The following is a 26293-nucleotide window of genomic DNA, read 5'->3' on the forward strand; positions in this document are numbered from 1 at the left end:
ATTATATTTTGAACATTAGGTTACTCTCTTTAGAATGAGTTTTCATTATTTTATCATTATTTTATTTTCTGTATAGCAGATTGTAGTCTCCCTTGAACAGGAGGGAAAGTGAGTGAAAGCCCAGAGTATATTCCATGGAATATAATATTAGTCTAGAAGCAGATAAAACTTGGCAACCTCTGCCTTTGAATATCACTTCCCTTTCCTCTCCTTTTTTTTAAACAATTATGCTTATTTTATGTCACACTTATCTAACAACATTCACAGGCAAAAGGAAGGATAACTGTGAGAATAAAGTAATGGGAGAGATTTGAAAAGGAAAATTGGGACAGAAAGAAACAAGCACTTCAGTTAAGTCAGTCATTAAGAACAAATCATTCTAAGCAGGACTGAACACTATTAATATCACCCTGGCCTCGTGATAGAATCATTGTTACAGCTTAAGACAGATTTGCATTCGTGGTTGGTCTTTATTTAAACACACATACTTTTCAGAGTCACTCTGTGAGAGACAATGTGATATGCAATTTATTACTTTTGCAGCATTTCTAGCCCAGAAGAGACTGGAAGGAAACATCTTAAAAAATCAGTACTTGCATTAATCTATTTTAGACATCCACCTTCATAATACTGCGTAAGTAGTCCTTAGTATGTCAGTAAATAGCAATATATGTATTACTAATCTTAGTACTCTAACTGCTACCTTATCAGGCTGGTGATCCTTTCCTTATTCTTTTCAGCCTCCCATGTTCAGTTTCCTGAGTATTGCACTTGCAGTCCTCGAAAGAAATTAGTCTATTCTGAGAGCACTGCACAGTTATCTTGACTAGTCAAATGTTCCTCTCCGGTTAAACAAAACTGGGCATACATCAGTGCTGTTCTATAGCTGACTAAAGAGCAGAGCACAGATAGCCTGCAAGACATATTCAAAGTCTCCACATGGCCAAGATTCACAAGACACTACCTCCTGAGGGGAGGCAGTGAGCTCCCAGAGCAGCTCCCAGGCAGGAATAACAGCAGCGCACCGTGTCCCATACCTAGTGACATAAATAAATAGGGCATGCCGATCAGTTTCAGCATGATCCAGCAGTGGCCTTACTTTGTCCCACTGCCAGGAATTTGTAATATCAAGCAGCCCTTGTGCCAGCAGTCCTATTCAGTCCTAGGATGTAGCCACTACATGGAAACACTCTTTAACTGCTTTTGGAGCTCACAAATCTAAATTGTTTTGTAGTATATTCATACAAGCGAGCCAGGCTGCACACAGACTGTTGGTAGTGCCTCAGCAGGTAGCAAGGGAGGCAAATGATTGCAGGAAGAGAGCTTGTCTGTACCCACCTGAGAAAACTGCTTTAAGAGACAGCAGCTGGCAATATAAGTCCCAATATAGGTCTTCTGTAAATTGGAAATACACATGTTCCAGTCCTTGGACTCCCTACAAACAGCTTTAGATTACATCCCTTCCCAACTGCCTGCATACCTTACTTCTTACTGTTCAGTCACTACTTCTGGGGTGGTAAACTCAAAGACCCCAGCCTCAGGCTGGGTTGCTCTCTGAAGTCATTAGAGGTTTTGCAGGAGTAGGTACATAGTTTGAAGTACGTAAACTACTAGGAAAATAAAATTAAAAACTCAGTTTTAGTTCATGGTTAGTTGAAAGTGCATCCTTAGTTGTTTCAGAATATCTCGTCTAACATCCTCATGGAAAGGAAACAGGGAAGGAAGTGCCCAATTTTTATCTGATAACCTTAGTCTCTGATAACTAACATGCAGTTCTGGGTAGAGGAGTAAGTGAGAAGGCAAGCAGGAATAAAATGGTGGCTCTTAAAGTTAGACACAAGATTTCTTCCTCTCTTCCTGCAATTTAGGAGAGTCTACCTGCTCATCTGTCAGCAACATTGAGCACCACTCAGAATTGATGACTATCCCTTTTTGTCCTTTGGCAGTTTTTACCTGTCATATCTTAGGAAAAGAAAAAGGCAGATGAAAACCCCAGACTTCATAAAGGCAAAGAATTATGTTGATGTTTGTTTACACAGAGAGTAATATGCAGGCAGATCTTGCTTCAGCATGAAAAACAAAACAGGGAGATGAATTCTTGTACTTTGTACTTTCTTTCTTACAAGAGAAATGTCTATGCCCATAAAAAGACAATGGTGTGATTTATCCTTTCCAAGTATAAGTCACAAACATTAGAAAGTGATACTGTAGATGTAGATGGACCAGTTCCCACTGTATGTTCAAGGCCAGGAACCCCTTTTTTGAGAAATGGAGTTCCTAGGAATAAACTCATCTCCTATGTGTAAAGGAGTGTAGTTGCCCATCAATCAGCCCTATTTTGACAGATTTCTCAGAACCCTTTTTCCATCTGCTGATACCCAAGAAATGCAGCACACACAGGCCATGATAAAGCCTACCTGAAATTAATATTAGTATGCTAGGTAAAGTCCAGGCACACTGTGCTAGCTCAGGGGAGCAGAATGATCAACAGCTTGTACTCCAGTTACTAAATGAAATATTTTAACTGGCTGTTTTTCTTCCTGCAACTCAACATGTCTCAAGTTCACAAAGCGGATACAGAAAGAGAGGGAAGAGGAGAGAAAATGACAAGAAAAGTGTCAATCAGCAGCAGACTTTAGAGGCAAATAGAAAGTGCTTATGGCAGTCATAGAGAAACTGGTAACAGGCCAGGGAACAATGACAGCTAGGACAGAAAGAGGACATTGATTGTCATCTCTGTTTCACAGTGAGATCAGAGAGAGCAGTCCTCTAGCCCTCTTCTGTTCTTCTATATTCCTGATAAATAATAAAAGATCCGCTCTGTAATCTTCCCTTCAGTACTGCTATGTGCTCAAGTTAAGAGTACGGTCAGGTGCATGAAGAGAAAAAATAGTTGCTTTCTCCCTGTGTGCAGAGAAGAAGAAAAGATGCATACAACCTACTCAGAAGCGTAACAGTTAAACAAACAACCGCATTACTGTGATTTTATCATCCCAATGCTTTTTTTTTTCTTTTAGTAGTTTATTGGCCATACATTTGAGAAGGTGCAGCACCAAGACCAGAAAGGGAGAACAGCTTTGTAAGTGCATGTCCAGTGTAAGAGACTGTTAGACATGACTCACAAGTAAATAGAACTCGTTTTCAATGCTACCATTGAGACATACTTCTGGAGACTTATCAGCAGGAACATTAAACCAATCCTCACCAATTTCTTTTACATTATTTAATCCTAGAATAACTAAATTTGTAAGAATTTTGCAAGAAGTCAGTTCATAATTCATATGGGAAATCAATGAAAATAGACCATTGCTATCCCCATCTCTGGATCTCCCACTGTGTCTCTTTACATTTGTGATTTTTCTACTGATTTCACGTTGGTTTTAAAAACCACTGAATGTATTGTCATCAGATTAAAAAAATTGAAATGAAGTATGTGATGTGAAGTAGATAATGTGAAATGAGTGAGCAGCACTAATGATGAAAATGTTAACAGTGAGGTTACAAGAAGATGCATTCTAGGCACCAAAAGTAACAAGAATTTTAAAAGCCATATACAAATGTAAACTCTTTAAAAAATTGTTTTTATTGATTCATTACCATACAAAATTTATTCAAATTACATCCATTTGAAGTGGTAAGATCACAGCTAGAGAACAGGTCATCCTTTAATAAATCTATTTACAAAACTCACCATAAAAGCTTTTTTTGTTGTTTTTTTACAGTATTTTACAGAGTTTTTTTTCAACTAGCATACAATGCAAAGCTAAATTAGATTAGTATTTTGCCCACGCACATTGGGACAAGTGTTTAATTTGTACAAAAAAGATGATCTCCATTAGTCTTCATTTTCTCCTTCCCCAAGAAAGTGCCCCTTTGTCTCACGAATCTTCATGCTCAAACAACTTTTACTTTCCTCTTCCACAGACTAAAACTTTAAATACTGCAATTTTATTTACAGATCCACATCTAAAAAAACTCTTTAAAAATTACAAACCAGCTAGAAAATATTCTGGCAGTGTTTACAAATTAATTCTATTGTACAAAACTGCTAGATAACTAAAGTGTGAGTTGAGAACATATATCAACTTAAATACAACCGCTGAATGATCTATGCACACATTTGTACATATAAACACACACTTAACACTGTTTAACAGTTTTTAATGTGTTGCCCTTTATACATTTGTTATATTCCAAAAGTCACACAGTCATACAGTTTTCTTATTAGTACTATGACTTCTTGCCATTTCATGTGTGAGCTTTTATAGCAGCAACTCAATGGTACCAGAAAACCTGCATACATAATATTCTACTACAGTACAAATAGTACTAATTTTCTGAATATGTCAGATAAGCACAACAGTAATGCAAACAAAAGGATTATATGGGCATCATCTAATCAACATACATTAATTTAGCCCAGAACATGGCAACATATTTTACACTCAAAAAAAAAAATATTTAAGACTTCTTAGAATTCCTCTCACTTTCAAAAAATAAATATTGGTACTATACTATACTACCAAAGATTTTCAAAAAATAAATGTAATTCAGTTGATGTGGTACTTACAGTTATGTACTTTGGAAAAAAATTAGTTCTATTTCGCTGGCGAGGAGAATTATAAAAAGCTGTAAGCAGAGGAAGCTAACCCATTGAGATAAATATGATATATTGAACAAACAAAGCTTGGCGTAAGTGTTTTCCATAGAGGGAAAAACCCACAGTGCATCTCTAGTAGGCACTTAACACAAAGCCCCACTTAGTACCACAAAAATTTATGTACCAGTTCTAATGCACGCTGGGGGCAGTAAAATTGAACTGTGCATCTTTGTCCTAGTTTAAAAAAAAACCAAACGAAAAACTACTTTCACACACACTTACACAAGCATTTTTAAAAATCTGTGATTACTATGAGAAGTGGCAGAACTTCATACTTTTCAATATTTGCAATATACACTACATTTACAGTGTATTTTTATTAAAAGCTTTTAAGGACATAAGTATTTGACCTCATAGTGAGACATATACACAGCTCAAAATGAGCATTATGACAGCAATTTAAACATTCCTACAAATAGCTGAAGAATCCCATTTCACACTTTCACTTTACTTCATATTTACGTTTACTGCAGGTACAATCCATGTTGTGAGACTCAAAAGACATGCATTCTCTGCAGAAGGCACGACTTGAAATACTATTATAAAATTGTTTTTTATGACTAAACCAGTTCATTGAGCCCTTCTCCATAAGCCCACTTGTCAGAGTAAGCAGAGACTGGGGGAGTGTGAAAACAAAACATTTATGATCACCTGCTTGCACTTGCTGACTCACAAGGCGCTGGAGCTTAGGGTCAAAGAGAAGGCTTTGTTGCAAAAGCCTTCAGTTGTTTTATTATGGTATTGTAGGGAGTATTGAATTAAAATATCAGCACTATTCAGGAGCCTGGATTATTTAATAATGCTATTTTATAGTAAGTAGGGGACTACTGAATGATGGCAGGTGTTCCATTTCTAATAAAAACATGATTTAAATATGAACATCATTTAAGAGAATCAGCTGTATATAAATTCATCTACCAATGAAGGAAGCTTCTCTAAATCATAAGCATCAAAGAGATCACTTATGCCTTCTTCATCCCCAAGGCTCAGCAAATAATCTTCCTGAAGCAGAGGAGGCAGCAAATTCACAAATGGTCCTTCAAAGTTTGAGGGAATTTGGTCCTCAGTCTGCTGTAGAAGGTTGGCTGGAGAAGCCAATGGAGAGAGTGTTGCCATATTCACTGAGCAGTCACCTTGTCCTGAGTTACCAGAAGCCACTTCTGTAAGGAGGGGAGGGAAGGGAAACACAGATGATACATTTAATCCCATTAGAAATGTTAGACATGGATGCAAAAAAAAAAAACAAAAAAAACCCCACCAAATGCACGAAGGACCTTTCGCAAAGCACCATTTAAATGAAAATCCAGTTCAGATAATTTCTAGACAGTTTTTGATATGTTACAAATAGCTTCTCAAAAATACTCGTGTTGCTGTCAGCACTGGCTTTTCAATAAACAATTTTTTTTACGAGGTTTAAACAACTACTAAAAAAAAAACCAAATTAAGTGCAGTGAAAGATACCCTTTCTCCATTGGAACTCACAGTCCTAAATACTTCAAAGTGAAAACTTTATAAGTAATAGATGTCCTCAGAGACACTGAGTAGCTCCATATATCAATATACACAGATTTCTGCCTTTGTGTCGAGACAAATCTTTGCTATTTATTTTACTATTGAAATTTATTTATTGAAAGTTATTTTAAACAACTGGTGCAAAGGAGAATATGTTTTTTCCCCAACATACGAGAGAACAATATTGTGGAAAATTGAATACCTTAGCTTTTCACTTCATAGAAAAAGAAAGACAAAAAATAAGAGATGGATATCTGAAATTCAAAATGGGATCTGAAAGCAGAAAGGAAGGCTGTTAGTATTACAAAGAAACAATCTTACCTTTGGAAATGGTCTTGGAAATATTTCCATTGTGGTCCTGACTATAGGTTTTCATTGGACTGAGGGCATCATTTTCCTCTGGGCATAGATAAACTTCAATAGGTCCTTGAGTACTAGATAAATGTATCAATGCACTCTGCCGAGAAAACAAAATGTTAGCAGGGTTTTATAGTAATGAACATGACAGAATATTGACAAGAGCTAGCAAGTTCTTGCACAAGTAATGTTCGAAAAAATTCTTTACTAATCAACAGAATTAAAAATCCTCTGTACATTTTTCTGAAGATGTGAAAGGCTTGGCTGATATAGACTCGAAGAGAACATAAAAGCTTTTCCTATTGTTTGTAGTGCAAAAATCTGAGAAGCCCATCATTTTGTATGTAGTGTCATAACTAGAGAAATATAAAGGATTGAAACCCTAACATTTCCTTATGTGTATAATAGCCTGGAGCATTCTGATGGAATGGAACTACGGTATACAAGTCAGAGGTTTTATTCATAACAATAATATTGGATGTATTTGTGTAAATGTTTCTGCTGTAAAAGGAAGTGAAAAACATCCTTCCCACCCCCCACAAAAACTTTTTCAGTATTCTGGTTCACACTGAACTCAAAAATATATATACAAATTCACCCATTTAACATGAAAATTTTCCGAATAGACAGACAGACAAAAAAAGACGTGTCCTTTCTTAACCCAAACTTGTTCATATAAGTCTTTCATCTCCCCTCCTGCACCTCCAAGGAAGCAACTCTAATTCTGAAGGTATCATTCCTGAATGAGAGGAATTTTGAATTTGTCTCAAGTAGTTAGTTTTCTTAGCTTTCATATATTGGTGCAATAAAACTAGATGACATATATAGACAGATACAAAATCTGCAAAGTTGCTCTTAGGGTTATGATGGAAAATCATAAATGACTCCAAATAAAACCTGCTACAGCTGTATTACATTAATAGTTTTAAAAAGCACGAATACAGACATTATATACCTCTTTGCAGACTTGTTTCAATCACTTTTAATTGTGCCCTTTGACGAAAAGTTCCTCCTATCGTTTATATTCTTTATATTCTGACAATTACATAGCAGGACATAGCACTCACTGTTTCACAAGATACAGAGAGCCACCACCAAACAGGGATGGGCACAGAAAAAGTTAAGGATACTTGGGGAAAGGTTCAGGAAACAATGCTGTAGGCAATTAGAAAAAGGAGACAGAGAGAGCTGGAGAGGAAGAAGATCCTGTTGAGTGGCTGATACATGCAAAATAGACATGGACATGTAACTGTGAATGAGAGAAACAATTTGTTCTTTTATTGCCTGAAGCTGAAAGCCAAATGAGTAAGTTGTGCATAAAGGATAAAGGAGTTGCAGGCACTATTTTAAATGATTGTGTGCATCTCTATCTACCTGCCTGAATTCACTGAATTAAAAATCAGAGCATAATACCTAGGGGAAAGAAAACAATGATAACAATATATATTTATGGATGCTGATAGAAGATACCCCTTCCTCACTGCAGCAAAATGATTTATTCTTCCAAAACCTGCACCTAGGATCAAAGGGGAAATTAAGGACAAAGGCAGAAGAAAGAAGGACAATTCAATGGGCCTAATCAAATAAAGAAGAATCTTAGTAAAGGAAGGCAGAGAGAATCTGGAAGAGCCTGTTACTACCCACCCTGCCGTAGGTAGAGCTCTGCTCGGTGGAACCAACCCAACATTAATAATGAAGGAATAATAGAGAGGTATGAATGCAGCATGTAGAATTTTTTTTTTGGCCTTATCTTCGATTGTTCTTTGAGTGAAGAAATAAAGTACACTTTTTGAATCTCTAAAGCAGTGGCAATTCACAGATTTGCAAAGGGTTTACATTTGTCCAGCATACTTGGGTCTGTCATATTAACCGGGAATTGCGAAGCAGAATGTTTTGCCACCAAGAGATAAAATCACAGCAGTAGCTGACCCACATGGTTCAAAACCTTGGGAGAAATGAAGAAAAGTAAAGCTACTCCCTGAGGGTATCTTCAAAGAAAAGTCATCTGAAGCATTTTTCTCTGTAATTGTCACAGCAGGTAGAGGAAGTGAGAAGCAGCTAATTTACCCTAGACATCTACCTGAGATAAGGAAAAGAAACAAAACTAGGACTAAAGAATGACGGCCAGACATCTCTATACAAAATCTGGCACTCAGAGACTGTGGCTTGAGTAGCAAAGAGTGATGGAAGAGGGACGTGGATGAACACAGCTTCAGAAATAGATGTACTTATAATAAAAGAAAGCAGGAAAGGAAATCTCCATCTTGTATACATGCATCACAAAGGCAAACAAAAAAGTGCACAAAGGGAGCGTAATATGAAGTTTTACACAGAGGTGTAAAATCAGCATCAGTGAAGCAAAGAAAATGAAGAAAGGGTCAGAACAGATTCTAGGAATAAAAAACAAGTTGCCACAATGACTTCAATACTTGAAAGAAAATCCCACATGAAAACAAATATCTCAATAAGTTAGAGTATCAGTAATGTGAGTCATCAAGAAGTTTAAGGGAAAATTTTGATTAAAAACTATATAAAAGCTAGAGGAACAAGAGCTGAATCTCTTAAGAGAAATATTTTATAGTCTTATAAATGGGAACTTTCAACTGTCAAGGAAGAGTTCTTTACATAAAGTATGGCAAATGAGAATAATTTGTGAACCGTGTGGATTACTTCGAAGAGAAAGCTGGAATCCAGAGAAAAGGAATGAAATGGTAGAATTTCAGGATTGCAGAGAGGAGAATAATGAGTGCCTTATGTAAATTTTTTTTTTGAGATTCCCCTTCCTTTTTTAAAAAAAAATGTCTCTGAAGTTTTTAAGAAGGATGAATATAGAATTGTATGCCAATATAATCCAACTTGGACATCGGTTACCACAGTAAAACTCACAGCACACTTACTCTATCTATAGAAAAGTGATATACATGGCAGGAAAAGTCAGTGTCTTCTTACCTCCACTGGGTCAGGCACTTCAAGTCTTGTTTCTGGAGGAGCTTTCACAACTATAACAGTTTGGTCTTTAAGGCCACTAATTTTTCGAATGTCTTGATATGTCACATAAGCTAATGTAATCAGTGTTAAGGAATTTTCCAACCCATGTTACGATATATTCATGCTATTAGAAAAGATAGAATTCTTTGAATTATTTTTCCATTTTCTCGTGGCTGCATCAGTCTTTCTCAGCCCTGTTATAAATTTCCCATTCTCTGCACTCAAAGTCATGCTTTATAGCACTACTCTGACAAAAGACTGGTTGCGATTGTAATCAGAGCGTGTGAGAACTTCTTTGATATATCAGCTGCGGCCACTATTGAGTGACAAGAGGAATTTTCTCTTCTGAATACTTTTATCTCTTGTCTTTTATATGTGTAAAAGTACGTAAACTAAAAAACACCAACCTGTGCTTACTCAGATGGCATGCAGAAAAATTTTTACACGCTTGCAAACAAGATGCAGAGAACTGGAAACCGCAGAAAAAAATGTAAAGGAATATACAGACACATGTTTTAGATGCATGTATGTGATACATTTCTGAAGCTATCAATAAAACTACAATTTCAGTTTTCATTTTGAGATTTTACTTTAGTAACCATCTGTCAAGGAAGTCCAGCTATTTTTTATTTTTATATCACCTGGTAATTTGTGGTTAGACTTTTGGCAGGGGTGGGGGAAGGGGACAGAGGACCGTGAATTATTTTGGTAAACGTATACTGTTACTTTACACTACAGCAAAACAAACTTCCCAAGCTCAAAACACAAATGGAACAAAAGCAAAAAGTGACAGGTCAGAAGGCAAAATTACAGGTCAGCTTTCATGTAGATTCAAGGCCTTTATCAGTCCTTTACTAAGGTTTGCAAAGGCAGAGTGCAAATTACAGTAACAGCATCAGTACAGCAACAGGATGCAAACACGGGAACAGATTGTATCTTTTTGAAATTAAGCAACAATAATCTTCTTTCATAATAGATCTGGGTTGAAATTGATGCATAAAGGTGACAGGCCATGTCCATTAGACAATCCGTCAGATCAGACTATGGTATCAAATTAACTCTCAGACAAACCACATCATTTCTCTTCATATTTTTGACAAAGTTCTAGAAATTCTACAGCTTAGCTAGCTGACAAAGTAAAACCTTCAGTTTCCTTTGCTGTAGCCAAAAGCTCCCCAAGCTGATACTAGTCGTATTTCAAAACACTGACGGTAACAATGAGTTATTTTCTGATTCTACTTATAGGAAAGATTAGAAACCACTCAGCCTGGGCAGAAATGATGTTTTGGCACTTCTAATCATCAGGAAAAAAAAAACAGCCTTCAAAAACAAGAACTTTGTCTTCAGAGATTAAGGGAAGGAAGAAGCTTCTCAGATCCATCAATATTCAGAAGGTCATCTCTTGTCAGACTTCAGTGAGATAAGCAGAAGACTGTACGGGGATGCAATCGGGTTCATCCCTTGGTTTAGCACTGCTGCATTCCTTCCTCAGTAATTAGTAGTACTATCAGTAAATGCTCAGTGCATTGCTTGTGGTGATCCCCTCTTTGCCCACTGCTGAGAGAACCAGCAAACTCAGGGCAGGGAGTTCTACCACCACAATCAATGCATGAAAAAAATCATAATGCTCAGTTTCGCATTGCTTAAGTCTCCTCATGGATCTAGCTCTTAGTATAAGACAGTGCTGACCCTGCTCCCTTTGCCACTTGGTCATCTATTTCTTGCTTTCATAGGTATTTTGAAATGTCAGTATACTCAAAAGACAATACTTACATAGTTCACATCACTTTTTATGATATGCCAGAGTTATTCCCTATCCTTTGAAACACAGAATAAGTCCAGTTTCTTAGACGCTCTTTGAACTACCGACATTTTAAAGTATTAGAAGTTTCCACATCAACATTTAATAAAACACTCTTCTGCTGCTAATGGCTGGGATATGTGTTAAGAAACATGAGAATTTCTCAATTATAAGAGGTATTAGCAACCAAAATACCAAGAAATCATATGAACCATATGCAGTTGAGCACTGCTATTACATTAAATGATTTATTTTAAAATAGGCATTTTGAGAGTTCATAAAGCAGTTATTTATGATATTCTATTATAGCTTCTCTGACCAGAGAAATCTGAAAATCCGTTGCAAGTTTTAGACTGAAATGAGTCCCAACTTTCTTTTCCTCTCTGTGCCTGTAATTTATATGCACATTAGTTTAATGTGGTATGTATTAAGTAATCATTATACATACAGATTTCTTTCTTACCTTAGCAAAGACTTTGTATGTCATTATAATTTCTGCGCACACAAAAATTGGGTTTGCTGTAAGCTCAAAACAGTCTAGAAAGCATAAGTTTTTGAAAGATATGTTTTGCTTTGACATTGTCACTCATTAATCAGCTGAATTCTTGAATTCTTGGTTCTACTCTATGTAAACATAGATGTTCAGGGCTACTTCATATACCACTTTTTTTTTTTTAATATTCCAGAAGCAAGGTGCAAATAGCTTAAGTGACTTCTTAAATATATCTGCATTAAAACCAGTTAGCCACCTTAAGGGAATCTATGATGCTTTGCATCACATTCCTTTGAGGGATTCTGCTAGTGTCAGAGGAATAGTAGGGAGACAAACCATCTGTAAGATTTTGGCAAAAAGGATATCTCTGATTCTCTGAGTCCTCTGTTAGCAACTTGAGGTCCAGGGTGCAGCTTTGGATTAGCTCATCCAGTTTCTTCTCTTCCTGAGTCAGTTCTGTTACCTCCTTCGTGAGGCCTTGACGCTGCGCCAGCATGCCACCATCCTCTGACAGACTGCAGCCCCTACAGATCCAAAGGATGAAGACACCTTTTAAACATTTGTAAAGCTTGAGAAAATGCTATGGGAAAGGGAAGTGAATCAATCAATCAATTCAAATCAATTTCTTAGCCCCTTTTCCCTAAACCTGCCCAAAGCACGTCAACATAAACTATGCTTTTTTTTATAATGACAAGTCATTTTGCAACTTAACTAACGTAATATGCTGTATTTATGACTTACTGCCACCAATATGGAAGAGTCAGATATTTCTAAGCACTTGCAAAATCTTACTTCTAAGTCCTCTCTCCTATAACCAGACCCAGAAGACAACTGAGGAAAAAAGAAGGTAGAGATGTGTCCATAAAAATGAACTCCATTTACAGAAATAAATTAATTAATCCAATATTCAGACACAATTCTGGTTTCTAATTTTCATAGCAAATGCTATTTATATACTGCAAAACTGTCTTAATTAACTAAGAAAAGCTTATGCTGATAGAAGGCATTTTGAATGATTGCTCAGAGCAAGGTGTTAGCATGGAAACTGAGAAGAGTAAAACATGGCTACTTTGTAACAGTGAAATCAGTCAGGAGGAAATGAAAAGGATGATAAATACTCACATCCACTGAATGTTGTTTTTGGATTTTTTCTTAATGAGATGGATGCCTTCCAGTACATTGGTGATATCATAAATCCTCCTTTTTTGCACCTTGAGAACCTCTGCCGCCCTGTTCAAGTCTAAGACTCCATCAGGAGATTGGCTCAGCAGCTGAATGAACTTCTTTGTAAGAAGGCCAAGTGATGTATCATACCGAGTCTTTTCTGAAGGAGATTTTGGGGCTTGTAAAAAAAAAAGAATATCCCCAAATAAATCAGTTTTCTCATTTTGGTTCTGAAAACAGCATCCAAAAATGAAAAGATACATATTACAGATATTTCTTTCATTTTTACTGAAGAAAACTCTCAAACGCATGCATTAAGACATGACTTACCACTGGATGTTTATTTGGATTTCAAGACGTACTTTCCAAATATCACAGGTACATGAGCAAATACATATATTTTTTTAAACACAAATATTTCCATTAGTCTGACGGTTACATATAGCAATATTCTACCTAGGCTTTCGCTATGTGAATTTTTAACAGTATTTTTAGTACCTATTTATCCTGGCAGCAATACTAAAAATCTCCCTGACTCTCCTTCATCAGGCTGATAGCCAGCTTTCATCAGGGCTTGATTTTCCCCTCTTGTAAGATCAGTGTTTCACATGCAGTTAAGCAGAACTTAGGTGTACTTCAGTGGGTGAATGAAATGACAGATTCCATCAGTGCCAGAATCCATGATATCTAATTAACTAGAGTTTTCTATAAAAGATTGACATAAGATATAATTTATAATTATCATTTCTCCATAACCAAACCAGGCTCAAATTAAGCAAGAGTGTCCACTTATTTTACATCGGAAATCTGCAAATGGCTTGGATCTTACTATGCAACCCAGTGTTTCCATGCAGAAATGTAGCATCTATATACTTAATAGATGAGTTTTTAAGAGCTTAAACATGCAGATCAAAATAATTTTTATTCTAAATTTTCAATCAAGGCCTTTGTGACAAGGGAAATAAGCCAGCCACTAATAGAAGTCTGCTGGGTTGAAAGTTTCCCTGGGGGAAGAATATCATTACTGTCAGCAAAACCTTTGCTGTGCTTCTCGAACCTTTCATTTACTGACCCAGCAGTGATTTTTATGTTTTTAAATTTAAAGTCCCACACTTAATTGCAGAAGTCAGTCTAAACTGAAATCATACCTGAAAGTGAACCTTTAGATTACCCTGAAATACTTGGAAGAATATGATGGCTTTTCAATGAAAACTGATTCATTGCCTGCTTACAAAGAGAACCAGCTGTCCCTCATTCTTTGGTAGATTCAAGGCTTGACTTTGACTGCACTGGGAAACGGGGGAAAATTCATCTCAGTTAGGTGACTCTGTGAATTTAAAGCAGGGTGTACTTTTCTTTTTTAATTTTGGGTTTGGGAAAGGATAAGATGATCAGAGTGAGAAGGGCAAGAGGATACTTGATTCACACCTAAAACGGCACATGCCAGGGTCGCACAACAAGGGAGTCTCTGTACAGCCTTAGCAACTCCACAGCAGCATCCTTACTTGCAAATGGTTCTGAACTTCTGTGAGAAGATACTCGAATTTAAAACAGACTTCATTTAGCTTAATCAAAGTTCAGTTTAATTAAAACAACGATGGTTATTTAACTTATCTGCTTTAAGTTCACACCTTTAGCTAATTTGGCTTAACTTTTCTTGCAAGTCCCATAGAAATAAGGACTTAGACTAGTAGAGAGGGGCAAGTAACTACCTCCTTTATGGTCTCTTGCCCTCCCTTCACTATCACTGTTCCCCCAATCCCTCCCTTTTCTCCATTCTTCTACAGCATATCCCTCACCCTGCAAGCCCGTGGCCTAATTCTCCTACTGAAATCCCAAAACAGGATGCCAAGGCTACATCTCCCAGCTCCTATCGCACAAAACGCACTTCCCAAGGCAATACAGATAAGCAATAATTGATGCTTGTAGCAACTAAACAGTGACAGTGCATTATCCAGCATGAAGAAGATAGACCAGAGTCCACAAAAAGCATTTAGCATGCAACACTGTTGAGGCACAGTTACTACTCTTTGCCAAACCTTGCCAGAGGAATGAGCACTGCCTGCTGTAACTCCAGGGGGACGGCAGAGGCTGGCCTGATTAGCCCTGCCCGATGACCATGCCTTTAACCCTATGTTCCAGTTCCCCAGCATCTACCTCTTAATTATCCCCAGGTTCACATCCTTGGCTGAAGGAGTGATCCGGGACTGGAGACTTTGCAGGCTGCCCAGCAGGCAGAGGCATAGACCAAGCAGCCAAGAGTCTCTGCAGCTTCTCATCTGCTCACCACCAAGCAACACGGGCCAAAACCAGGCTGCACGCTGCCTGGCTGCGTGGTTGAGCAGATCACACACACATCCAGAGGAGAACAGTAATAAACACATGCTTTTAGTTAAGCAATAGGGTGTTGTAGTGGTTCCCTCTGATCCCCAGCTAGTAAAATTGAAAACTCTGTGCCACAGAGCACAATAAAAGTTCCCTTACTTTTTGGACTATCTGGACTTCTTGTCGCAGCTCTTCCTTTCCCTTTCGGAGTTTTCAATCCTTCAGCAAGATACTGGTGACCACTTTCTCCTAGCTCCAGCCTTCGCTTTGCCTGTTAAAAAGCAAATTTTTTTTTTAATCAAATTATGGAGCATATTCATTTTATCAAACAGAATTTTGGGGTTGTAGGAAAGGCATGCAGCAGTGAATTTTTCACAGCAATGTACTATATCCATCCAGGTTCTTTCCCCATATTCATCACCAGGAAATCTGATTATCTACTAGAATACTTAGGTGGACTTAAATCTTTCACTCTGAAAGGCTAGGTTGATGGTTATATTTGGAAAAAACAGTAGAATTTTAGATTTTAAAAGATAACCAAGTGAGACTTGTATGACCTACTTTAGCAAAGTCAGGAGTTTCTGAAATACATATGAAACATTTCTACACTCAGATGAGTTGAGAATGTTTCAGTTAAGAAAACTGAAAAACAATCTCAGACACGCACACATATATGTGCATACAGAGTTATGTTTTTACTGAAAACCTCTTTATATCCCTGTAAATTTGAGCACAGGTAGTATTCATGCAGTTTAAATTTTTCCTTCACCATTTGAATGTATGGCTTTATGAGAGGATCAGTAAGTTGCAGCATAATAAACTTTCCAGCAATGCAACCCCAGACATTGTATCAAAAGCAACACTACCTAACTGTTCTCTTCTGCTTGTCAACAGCATGTCTTCATCAAAAGCACGGCCACTAAATTTATTTCACATGAACTACAATGTTTGCGTTAGAGCTGCCTAAACAAAGCAAGATGGAGGAACTGGAGCAAAAGTGTTATTGGAAAGAAGATGCCTGAAAATTGGTTAAAAGCTCCATTCAGCTCAGAGGAAGGCTCTGTATGACATTTTGAGTAAGAAAAATAATGAACTAAACTGTTAGACAGTGTAACACAGGGACAAACTGCATTGAAAACTACCATCAATATGAATTTTGTTCCTAGACAGAAACATAATCTACTAACTTTGGAAACAATTCCATACTGTGTCATGCAACTCAAGTTACTGAAATTTAATCTGAGGATATTTGTTAGCCTAGCAATAGAAAGAGCATCACCTGGTGAGATAAAGAAAAAAGAAGAGAAAGAAGTTTTGTGTCTAATGAAGCTTACCCACATAACTGTTTCTGAAGAACATTGATTACTCAATTAGATTGAATAATTCAGAGTATTTTATTTGCTTGCTCTTCAGACTTGCTCCAAAAAGTTGCATCATACTCTGCGCCTCAGTGAACCAAGATAAAATAATACGTTCTGCTGTGAAGTTGTAAATAGATATTTCTGTACTGCGGATTTGGCTTACGTGTTTTACTTTGGGTCTGTGACCCACTGAAGGCTCTAAATACATTCGTTTATAGGTATTTATTCTTGGAAAGCTAACATCTCAGTGCTGTCTCCATTTGCAAACCTCAAACTTATTAACAGGCTAGTTAAAGCACATGAAATTCATATAAACCAACAGCACAACAACATGTGCAAAGTGCTTGAGCCACTCTTCTCTCTATTTTTTGCAAAGGGGCAAGGCACTAATTCATTGGTGGCAGAGCAAAAACTGAACTGACTGCATCCTGCTAACCAGCATGGACACTGTGCAGCCAGGTGGCCTGGCAGTAACTAACATCTGAAGACATGAAATATCTGTTCCTCTCCATGAGGCAGCAGCTCTGTAATCCAAGGGCATAGATTTTAAAAAGGACAACTGTTAAAAGCACCCAGCTAATATGTTTAGCCAATGTAATTGGATTAAATTAAGATTAACGCTATTCCACAGGGAGAAATACATTTCACACATTTAAAAAGTGTTTTTCCACCTTCAGAACTAAGAGAAAAGGAAGGAGGGGTGAAAAAGGAACAATTCAGGGCATGGGAAGACTATGCCAAAGGGATACAATTAAAGATAAAAGTGAATCTCAAAACCAGGTGTGAGAAAGAGGGGAAATGCCAAAGACCAGATCCAGAGATCTACAGTGGCTCTATCCATCAGAAGGGAAACTAAGGCTTGGACTACACATCCAAACTTTTTGTCTGAACTTGCCTGTACCGCATGAACAACAGTATTCTGCCCTTGCTTTTGTGGTTAAACACTTACAACTTTCCCCTGTGAACTTCAGATAAGCAAGTTTGGTAGTTACGGACCATAAACAGCATCCTTTGGCTGCACACAGTAGTGCAAGCCATTCTGGCTGTGTTTGGGGGTGTTAGGAACAGCATGATCTTGCCGGTTGCATTAGGACTAATCAGAGTACTGTACATACAAGCAGTGTAGGATTACTGACTTCTGGAAAAATACCAGATGATAGAGATACTGCTACAGGAATGTTATTTTGTAGGACACAAAATATACATAAAACCCAAGAGGGAGATAGAGCGCAAAATATTTCAGAAGAGTTTAGAAATAGATTAGCAAAGTTATAGCGAGGCAATTTTAGCAAACATTTTGGAATATTTAATTGCTGGCCAAACTTCACACATCACTCAGCAAATGATTTTTCTCCCCTTCTTTTTTTTTTTTTTTTTTTTAAACATACTTCATCACTGATAAGATTCAGGACTGAAGGAGTATACTCTCACTTTCTTCTCTGTGACGTCTGCAGACCAAAAGGTTTTTTCATGTGTGTGAGCTAGAGATTCTGGATGACTCACATTTTCTCTCCCCTCTCTAAAGTTATTCATAGTGCTTTTTAATATCAGACTTCTCTTGACAAATCTCAAGATCTGCTTTGAGCAATTGACAGAATCCGTAGCCCTTTAAAAAAGATCTTAATTTGCATAACTTGTCTGCTGGAGCACTATATTCACTATTTGCACTATTTGTTCAAATTTGTATTACTTTTATTTATTTGTATTGTTTGATTCATCATAGTGCACAGAATCTTCTGACATCATATGTGGAACCTGATAAGACGTACCAAGTCAAAGGATACTAATGCAAGGTATTCCAATCCTATAGAAGTACAGGAAGCATAGAAACTAACATAAACTTTTCAGGGACATGAAACCTGAACACAATAAATGGAACATAAGTCAGATTACAGATTAGTGAGGATCATAAAAGGCTGGAGCAAGCACATGGGGCAGTCAGAGAGGTAAAGGCACAAGCTGATATATCTAGTAAGAGACATAAAAGTGACAGGAAAGCACACTATTGATCTGAACCAGCCAGCTATCTAACCCATTTGTGAAAACGCAAAAAATTTGGCATCAACTGTTTGGACTTCATTTTCTCTTCCAATACTGCAAGCAATTGCAGCTATGAATCAATTATGGATCCACTATTCAGTGTGGACCCTTAACAACAGGTGGCACTTAGAGGCTTATGCATTTGTTCCCTTTTAGCTTCAATTCTTAAGAAACAACAGCAAGAACCACCACCAGATAGCTACCACAATTAATGTCAGAGGCACAACTGAACGCATGGTAGTGTCTTCATAGGAAGACTTGTCTCTATAGAAAAATAGTTTAAAAACTCCTTGGATATGTTAAATATTTTCAAGTAGGCAGGACCTGATGGAATTCACTTTACAATACTGGGACAGTCTCAGAGATTAACTTTTGAGAATGGGTAGGAGGTGGGCATGATTACAGCATACTAGAAAAAGGACAAATGTAGCTTATCACAAAAAGGAAAAAAGGGATGGAAAAGGTGCAAACAGGAAATTATAGCCAGTCCACTTAATGGGCCATTTTGATTTCACAGCTAACTGGGTCTAATGGGTAGCTGCCACCGGCACTTTGGTTTCGTCCCTCTGCTCTCCATGCTGGCAGTGGCTGCCTGCCTGGCCATCAGCAGACTCCATAGAGAGCTGGTTCAAGGAGTTACAACCAGCAGCGACTGAATCCTCCTCCAGCGCAAAAGGGCATGGTTTTCTGCTAGGTTACGGTTTTCTGCTGGGTTAGCACCTGCAGGTGATGCAGTGGGAACCCCCCGCCCTCCCTGGGGCAGCAGCTTGCCTTTGGGGTTTCATGTCTCGCTGCACTAAGCCTCACTCTTGGGGAAGGGAACTGGCACCAATTTACTAAGAAATAAAAGAAGTAAATTGAATTAAACACACATGCACACAAAAAAAGGCAGAGTGTTACCTTGTAAGAATGTAAAAGATAGCTAAGTGGGAAGTAGTAGGTAACAGGCAGCATCAGTTTCTGAAAAGATACCAAAGTGGGAAATGAAGTGGCAGGTAACAGCCAGCATCAGTTTGCTGATGACTGAGCCATGTCAGACGAAAGCCTCATTTTCTATGAGAAGATTTGAGGGAAGAAGCAGTAAAATGTCTTCTAATTCTTTCCAATGATAAAACCATGGAGCACAACTTGGCCAAACTATGTAAACTGAATTTTTTCCTGCTAGATGACTCCCTCAGCTTTATTATTGGACACAAAACAGTTCTGCTGTTTGCAAGAGACAGAAAAGAATACATTACCCATAGAACCTCCTGAAAACCGTTTATTTGAAATGTTCCTGTACCCATCATGTTTTTGAGCAGGAACATGACATTTGAGAGGAGGATGCTTAGAGTCAGGCATAGGCCATTGCTAGTCCCTCAAAACCACAGATTTAAAAACACTCTGAAAGGGCAGCTGGTGTATTTTCAGTCTGAATATTAACAGCCAAATTCCATGTCAGACTGCAAGCGCTGCAGCTCTTGGGCCTGACCAGGCTATGCACACGCCATCTGCCAGGAGGGCCAGACTGCTCCAACCCAGAGCAAGATGGATCTAATTCCCACGCTCCCCTCACAGGCATTCGGGACGCGTTAAAGGAGCAGCAGTGTCTGATACAAACACAAAAGGGACAAGCGCTGAACCCAGAGCGGGAGCAAAAGTAAACTGGGACAAAGTCTGCTGAGACGGGGCCAGAAGATAAAATCACTTACGCCAAGAAACTGCAGTGAGGAGCTGGAAAGCAACTCCAGCATGGGACTGAGCGGGCACAGCAAAGAGGAAGGGCAGGAACGACCACACAGAGCAAGGAATAAATTGCGCATACTGCGTGATGGCTGGTAGTGGAGCAGGGAACAAGTCGGAGCAGCGTGTTGCAGCGCTCGGCTGTCTCTCTGGTTGCGGAGCAGAGTGAGGGCTCAGTTGAGCAGGTTTGGGAAGGTCAGATGTCTAAGCCTCACATAAGCCCTAGAAGATATTACAATTGCTAGGGCCAGATAAAATGGCAGCTTTTCTGTATGGTGCCACAGTGCTGATATTACTGGGGAGGGGATCTGAGCCTAGCCAGAGAGCGCAGATAAATTTTGACTGTGCTGTGAAGGCCATAGCATAGGCACATTAAAAGTCGCATGCGCTTTGCATACACTTTGTCTCATGTTTCCAAAATTAAGCAATCACATATAAAGACAATGTTAAAATGAAGGTTCTGAATCCTAGAAAGCTGCTCTGGAGGTCAAGAGCTGCAGGGGAGAAAGCAAATATCTCACGTGAAAGGGAAAACTAAGCTGGAACTTGATGAGGAAGGAACACAAGAGGAAGAGCAAAGAAAAGAAAAAGACACCCAGGGTGAATTTGCAGGGATATTCACAAGCTAAGAAAATTTTTGTACTGAGTGAGGCGATGCAGGCTGCGCCTTTTGGACACGTTCAGATGAACGTATGTAGGGAGAGCTGAGTGCCTGCTGGAGGACCCCAGCAAGCTGAGGGCACGGCAGGCAGACGCCCAGCACCACAAGAGAGAAAAAGGGGGAAAGGGCAAAGAGGAAAGCAGGTAAGAGCTCTCAACCAAACCAAACCGAAACAAAACCAAACAAAACCAAAGAAACAGAAAAACTCCGCAGACCAGCTCACACGTGAGGAGATGTTTGAGGTGAGCAAAAAGATGTAACATGACTATTGGAGCGCTGCTTTCGGAATCCTAGTGACAACTCATTTTGTACCTATTTCTGCTGAGCAATGATGAGATAAATTTGTGATCCAAACACCTGAAAGGGAGAGGGATTTCATTTTTCTGTGGAAATATATCTACTCCTGTGCTCTCCACAGAGTTACCAATAACTTGGTAACTTAATATTACCCCTAATTTCAGTGCTTAATGCTGATAATATAAAACCATAAGAAGGTGGTTTAAGAAAAATGTAGGAAGACAAAAAATAACTGGCAGCTAAATTCCTTTCATGTGAAAAAAACACAAATTAAGTACGTCCTGAAAAGGGAGCTCTAAATGTTCTCTCAAATGTTCTCAAAAAACATTACTTATCTGTCAAAAGTATACATGCCACTGATACTCTACACAGAGGAATAAAACCAGGAATGGCACTTTAATGGAAGCATTCCCTAAAAATTAAATTTTACACAGAGCCCATTCAGTAGACTGAGATAAAAGCATATAAAAACATACACAAAAATAGTGCCTTGAAAATTGAATGCATTGTAAAACCAGCACAAGGAGGAACACCAGTCTGTAATACCACCATGTATCAGTCAGGATTATTAGGTGAGTGACAAGCAGCTGGTATTTAAAGTAACATTTAAAGAAATATTTTAAAGCAAATGAAAATACAGGTTACAAAAATTGTTCTAATCAGCCTACTCTAACATAAAACCCCCAAATTTTCTTCTCAGAAAATGGCAGCTGTAGCAAAAAGGGGGGGGAAAAAATCCCTTCCAGTATACCAGGTTGTGTTTCCCAAGCTATCAGCTTACTTTTCAGCTTATCAGCTATCAGCATATTATAGTTTTGACTGAGATAAATACTTTCCTAGCTCCCATACTGAAATTCAGTAGTCAATTTCACAGTCAAATTGTTTGCTTTTAATGTAAATGAATATTATGAGAAAGTCCCCTTTGTATTTCTTAACTGGTCTTATAATTCAGTAAGAGCTACCTCACATAACTATCAAATTAAACTACATTCTGATTATCCGCAGCCCATCCTCTTTAGGCATTGGCCCCTCAGAGCTGAAGGTCAATATTGGTACACCAGTGAAGTTTCTTTCAAGGTCTCATTAAACCACCCTATTTCTATCAATCTTCAATTCTCATGATTCCCTCAGAAGTATCGGGAGTGTCAAGGAAGCCACAAACTCTAAGTGCTTAAATATCCAACCATAAGACTTATATTTAGCTCAGAATATTCAAATGTGGGTGGCTAAGTTTCAGCTACAGATTCTTGTTTGAAAATGGGATACAAGCCAGAGGAGCCTAGTAATGGCTTTCAGCTCTCAGGTTGAATATGCAAAGGTTGCTGTTAGACGAAGAGGTATAACTAATGTTTCCCAATTATTATTGTAGAACATCATACCCACAAAAATGAATATATTAGCTTTAAGATATTATCAACAGTTACAATACAGATACTTCCGTATCTACATTAGTTACACTGTGTATTGATACCACTCATCTCACTCTTATGTAGTAGTGGACGTCTCACATCTCACTGCAGTCTGAACAGAAGAGCATTTTCAAACATGTTTAAAAGAGACCAAACAACCTGAACTAAACTAAGAAAGAAGTAAAACATAGCAATGAAAAACAGCATTTTTTCTAGACCTATCACTGGTCATTTTCTGCAGGAGTATTGTATTCTCAGGGTACCAATGCCCTCTGGTTTTTATCGTATGTCTTGGGGGTAGCTGACCTGCTGGGAGGTCAGAGTATCTTACATTAAACTTATATTAATATAACTCAAATACTGAGGTAAGCAGACAACCCATTTGAAGTTGCTTCATTTTCTGCTGGTCAGTCTACTCAGGTGCTTGCAGGATTAGCCTACATCCTGCCAGGCTTGATTTCAGTACATCGGCCTTGCTCAAATATGCAGTTTATCTTGTTCTCCTGCAATGGTGCAATAGTTTATGTTTTTTTTGCACTAGAATGGGAAGGACGATACAGAATATGGTTGTGCAAGAAATAAACCAAAGTATAAACTTTGTTTCAGTCCCCAAACCAACAGAATTACACCTATGCTAAATAGGAAATGAATCATCTGAAATCTTTCTATTGCAATTTTTTCCGCGAAATATGAAACAATTGCTTCTTATTGGAAGCAATGGCATTTCACTGTACTAAGCTTGAAGGCTTCAGTAACCACTTCATGTTGAAATATGAAAAGTTATTTTCAGGAAACTGCACCCAGTTTTCATCTCAACTGCTCAACTGCCCAAGATAGGGAGCACACATCTCTGAGTAATCCTGAAAATGGCTTCACACAACAACTACTTCTTAAACCCAACAGTTGCTGGAAACTATGTTGTATTTCCTTGGTTAAAATAGAAGCTCTAAGGACAAAACTCCTAGGAAAGTACCGATGAACAGCAAAGACTTGTACAGAGGCAGACAGAGGTCAGTCAGTATCTTGCTGGGGATCCTGACTGCCAGTTTTTTGAGGTAGAGGGGCTGAGATGCAGCATGACTGAATTTATTTCCCCTTCCTGTGGGAGCACAGCTAAGGAAGGGCATGGTGGCAAGGCAAGCTGTGGGCCTCCAGTGGGCTTCAACGTGAATGTGAGCCTGCAGACTTGTATCAAGGCTACCTGCAATTTGTGGACTCCTGTTGCAGTAGATACCACTTCAGTAAGACTGCTGCCTGAAGACTGAGGCTCAGGGCTTTTTATTTACAGTTCACATCAGTAATTTGCCACCACAGATATCCTTTGGAGGAGAGAGAAGGAGAAAAAAAAAAAAAAAAGCCTGCCATAAAACAGACTTGCCATTGAACTGTTGAACTTGCAAACTGATTGTGGGTTTGCAAGGGGGAAGACCAGCATCATAAAAAAGCTCGTGGTGTAATTTTTTTTGGATTATACATATATGCCACAATTTGTCAGATATAGCCCACTTTGAACATTACCCATCAAGATCAAAGCAAACCAAATCAGAAAGCAGTAGTTTAAATTTACACAGTGTGTGGACCAGGCACCATATCTTCAATCGGCTGAATAGCTACTTGCAGTATTTCAGCCCTTCACATTACTTAGAGCCTTCCAAGTGGTGAAAACAGAATGGTACTGGAACAAGGGAAATAAATCTCATGTATCATTTTAAGGTTTTCCCAAAGAAAAATAATTGCAGGGCAGTCAGTCTCAAAGTATATTCTATGATATTATTTTGTCCTTTGTATTTAAGGGCATTATTTTTTTCCAGAACTTTTTTCTTTTAAAGCCATTAACTTCAAAATAATATTGTGATTGGATTAGTTCATTCCACCAAGTGACTTCCAACCTACTTGTAGAAATTGGCACACCATTAAAAGAAAAAAAAAAAGAAATCTTTTAAACAGATAGACAAATCAGTTGTCTATCAAATTGTCTACTAGATAAAACAATCCTTGGAAGCTGGGGAGAAAGGACATTAAGAGAACTGGAGAATAGGGTGAACTTGCTTGGAGGAAATTCCAATAAATGCCATTAAGTATCAAATCACAGGTAATGACTAAAGTAGTTCTAAAATACTGGGCATATATATTGAAATAGTAATCAAGAGAGCTAGTCTTTATTTACAGAACATGGGCTGATGGAAGAATATAGTCATAAAAATCTTTATGAAGATACAATTAACAATGTTTAATACTTACAAGGAGAAAAGGCTCTGTACTCCCTAGAGAGAAGAGGGAGGAGCACCTGCATAGCAGCAGCAGGGCTAACTCGCAGAGTAGATGCACTGTAATGATGCAAGATTGGGCTTGCATCACTAAATTTTCTCACTAAATTGCAAGCAAAACCCACAACTCCTTGGGCTTTGTTTTCTATGGGTACAGGACACCTAAAGGAAAGGATCGTATCTGCAGGATTAAACCAATGAAGTTCTTGGAGTACAAGTTTTCATGTCCACACAGGTCTGCAGTTGAAGGGTTCCCGCACGCTGGCCCACCAAACCTTCCTGCCCTCCAAGGAAAAGACACTTACTGAGCTCTAACAAGACGGTGTTCAGAGAGCGCATTGCTTTCCTTATTGAGATTAGATACACAGATTATTTACATGGAACCAACTAATTTTTTCTTTAACTTCTGAAAGAACTCACAAGAGGATCCATATGCAAACACTTCAGAAACTATAGCAGAGAACTACAAACTAGAAGGCACTAAGTTTTAAATACTCAGATGTTCATCAGCATTAGTGTTGTGTATTCATGCCCCCAAATGAGGAGAATCCTTTCTTAAAAAACAGCTGATGCCAATCGTGACTGTATATTTTTAATTCACTGCCTGAGGCATGATGTTCTTACATCTAACTGCTTGCTCTATTAATGTAATTAGTTACGAGAAGTCAGTCCTAAAGTGGTAAAATCTTTTATTTTGAAGTACTTCCTTAACCTAGTTCCATATAAGTGTAAAAAAGCACAGCTAGATTCCTCAAAAGTAATAAAGGTACTTTGAATCCATTTAGGGTAATAAAAATACTATATAGATTCCAAAGGACATTGGGAAAGTTGACAAAAACTTTCAGGAGACAACCAACCTAGGCAAGATGTAATAATTTGCACTTAAACTATAGAGCCAGACAGGAGGAAGAAATATATGGTCCTAAGCATTTGCTATAATACAAGACAGTTCTGTACGTTATAAAAACTATGTTTCAGCTCACTTTAAGGAAAACCCAAAATTAGATATTAACCCTGAGAAGTTATATTTGCACTTACAGTAACCATACTGCTGTGTTTGCAAGGAGAGATCTATATCCTCAAAATCTGATTAGGTAGAGTTTTGGAAATGGAGTGACTAGTATCACATAAAAAGAAAAAAAACCTGTAAGTAACCTTCAAGAAGTTAACACAATAACCTCCTCCACATACCAGACCTCAGAGTAACAAAAATAAATAACAATTGCCCATGAAACA

At 38.1% G+C, this 26293-nt stretch overlaps 1 protein-coding gene across 2 annotated transcripts in view; it reads right to left on the bottom strand.

Annotated features, from left to right (window-relative positions):
• Positions 1 to 3562: 3562 nt before the first annotated feature.
• The window catches only part of E2F3 (E2F transcription factor 3), a 44706-nt gene continuing 21975 nt past the window's right edge, over positions 3563 to 26293 (bottom strand). For both annotated transcript variants that reach the window (XM_064506967.1, XM_064506968.1), the window contains exons 2-7: positions 15460 to 15571; positions 12934 to 13153; positions 12175 to 12335; positions 9479 to 9591; positions 6494 to 6629; positions 3563 to 5820 (exon numbers count right to left, since the gene is read on the bottom strand). In XM_064506967.1, the coding sequence (XP_064363037.1) occupies positions 5555 to 5820; positions 6494 to 6629; positions 9479 to 9591; positions 12175 to 12335; positions 12934 to 13153; positions 15460 to 15571 (1008 nt within the window). In that variant the 3' untranslated portion in view covers positions 3563 to 5554. The remainder of the gene's footprint in view (positions 5821 to 6493; positions 6630 to 9478; positions 9592 to 12174; positions 12336 to 12933; positions 13154 to 15459; positions 15572 to 26293) is intronic.

The sequence above is a fragment of the Dromaius novaehollandiae genome, chromosome 2 (assembly GCF_036370855.1).
Source record: "Dromaius novaehollandiae isolate bDroNov1 chromosome 2, bDroNov1.hap1, whole genome shotgun sequence".
NCBI lineage: Eukaryota > Metazoa > Chordata > Aves > Casuariiformes > Dromaiidae > Dromaius > Dromaius novaehollandiae.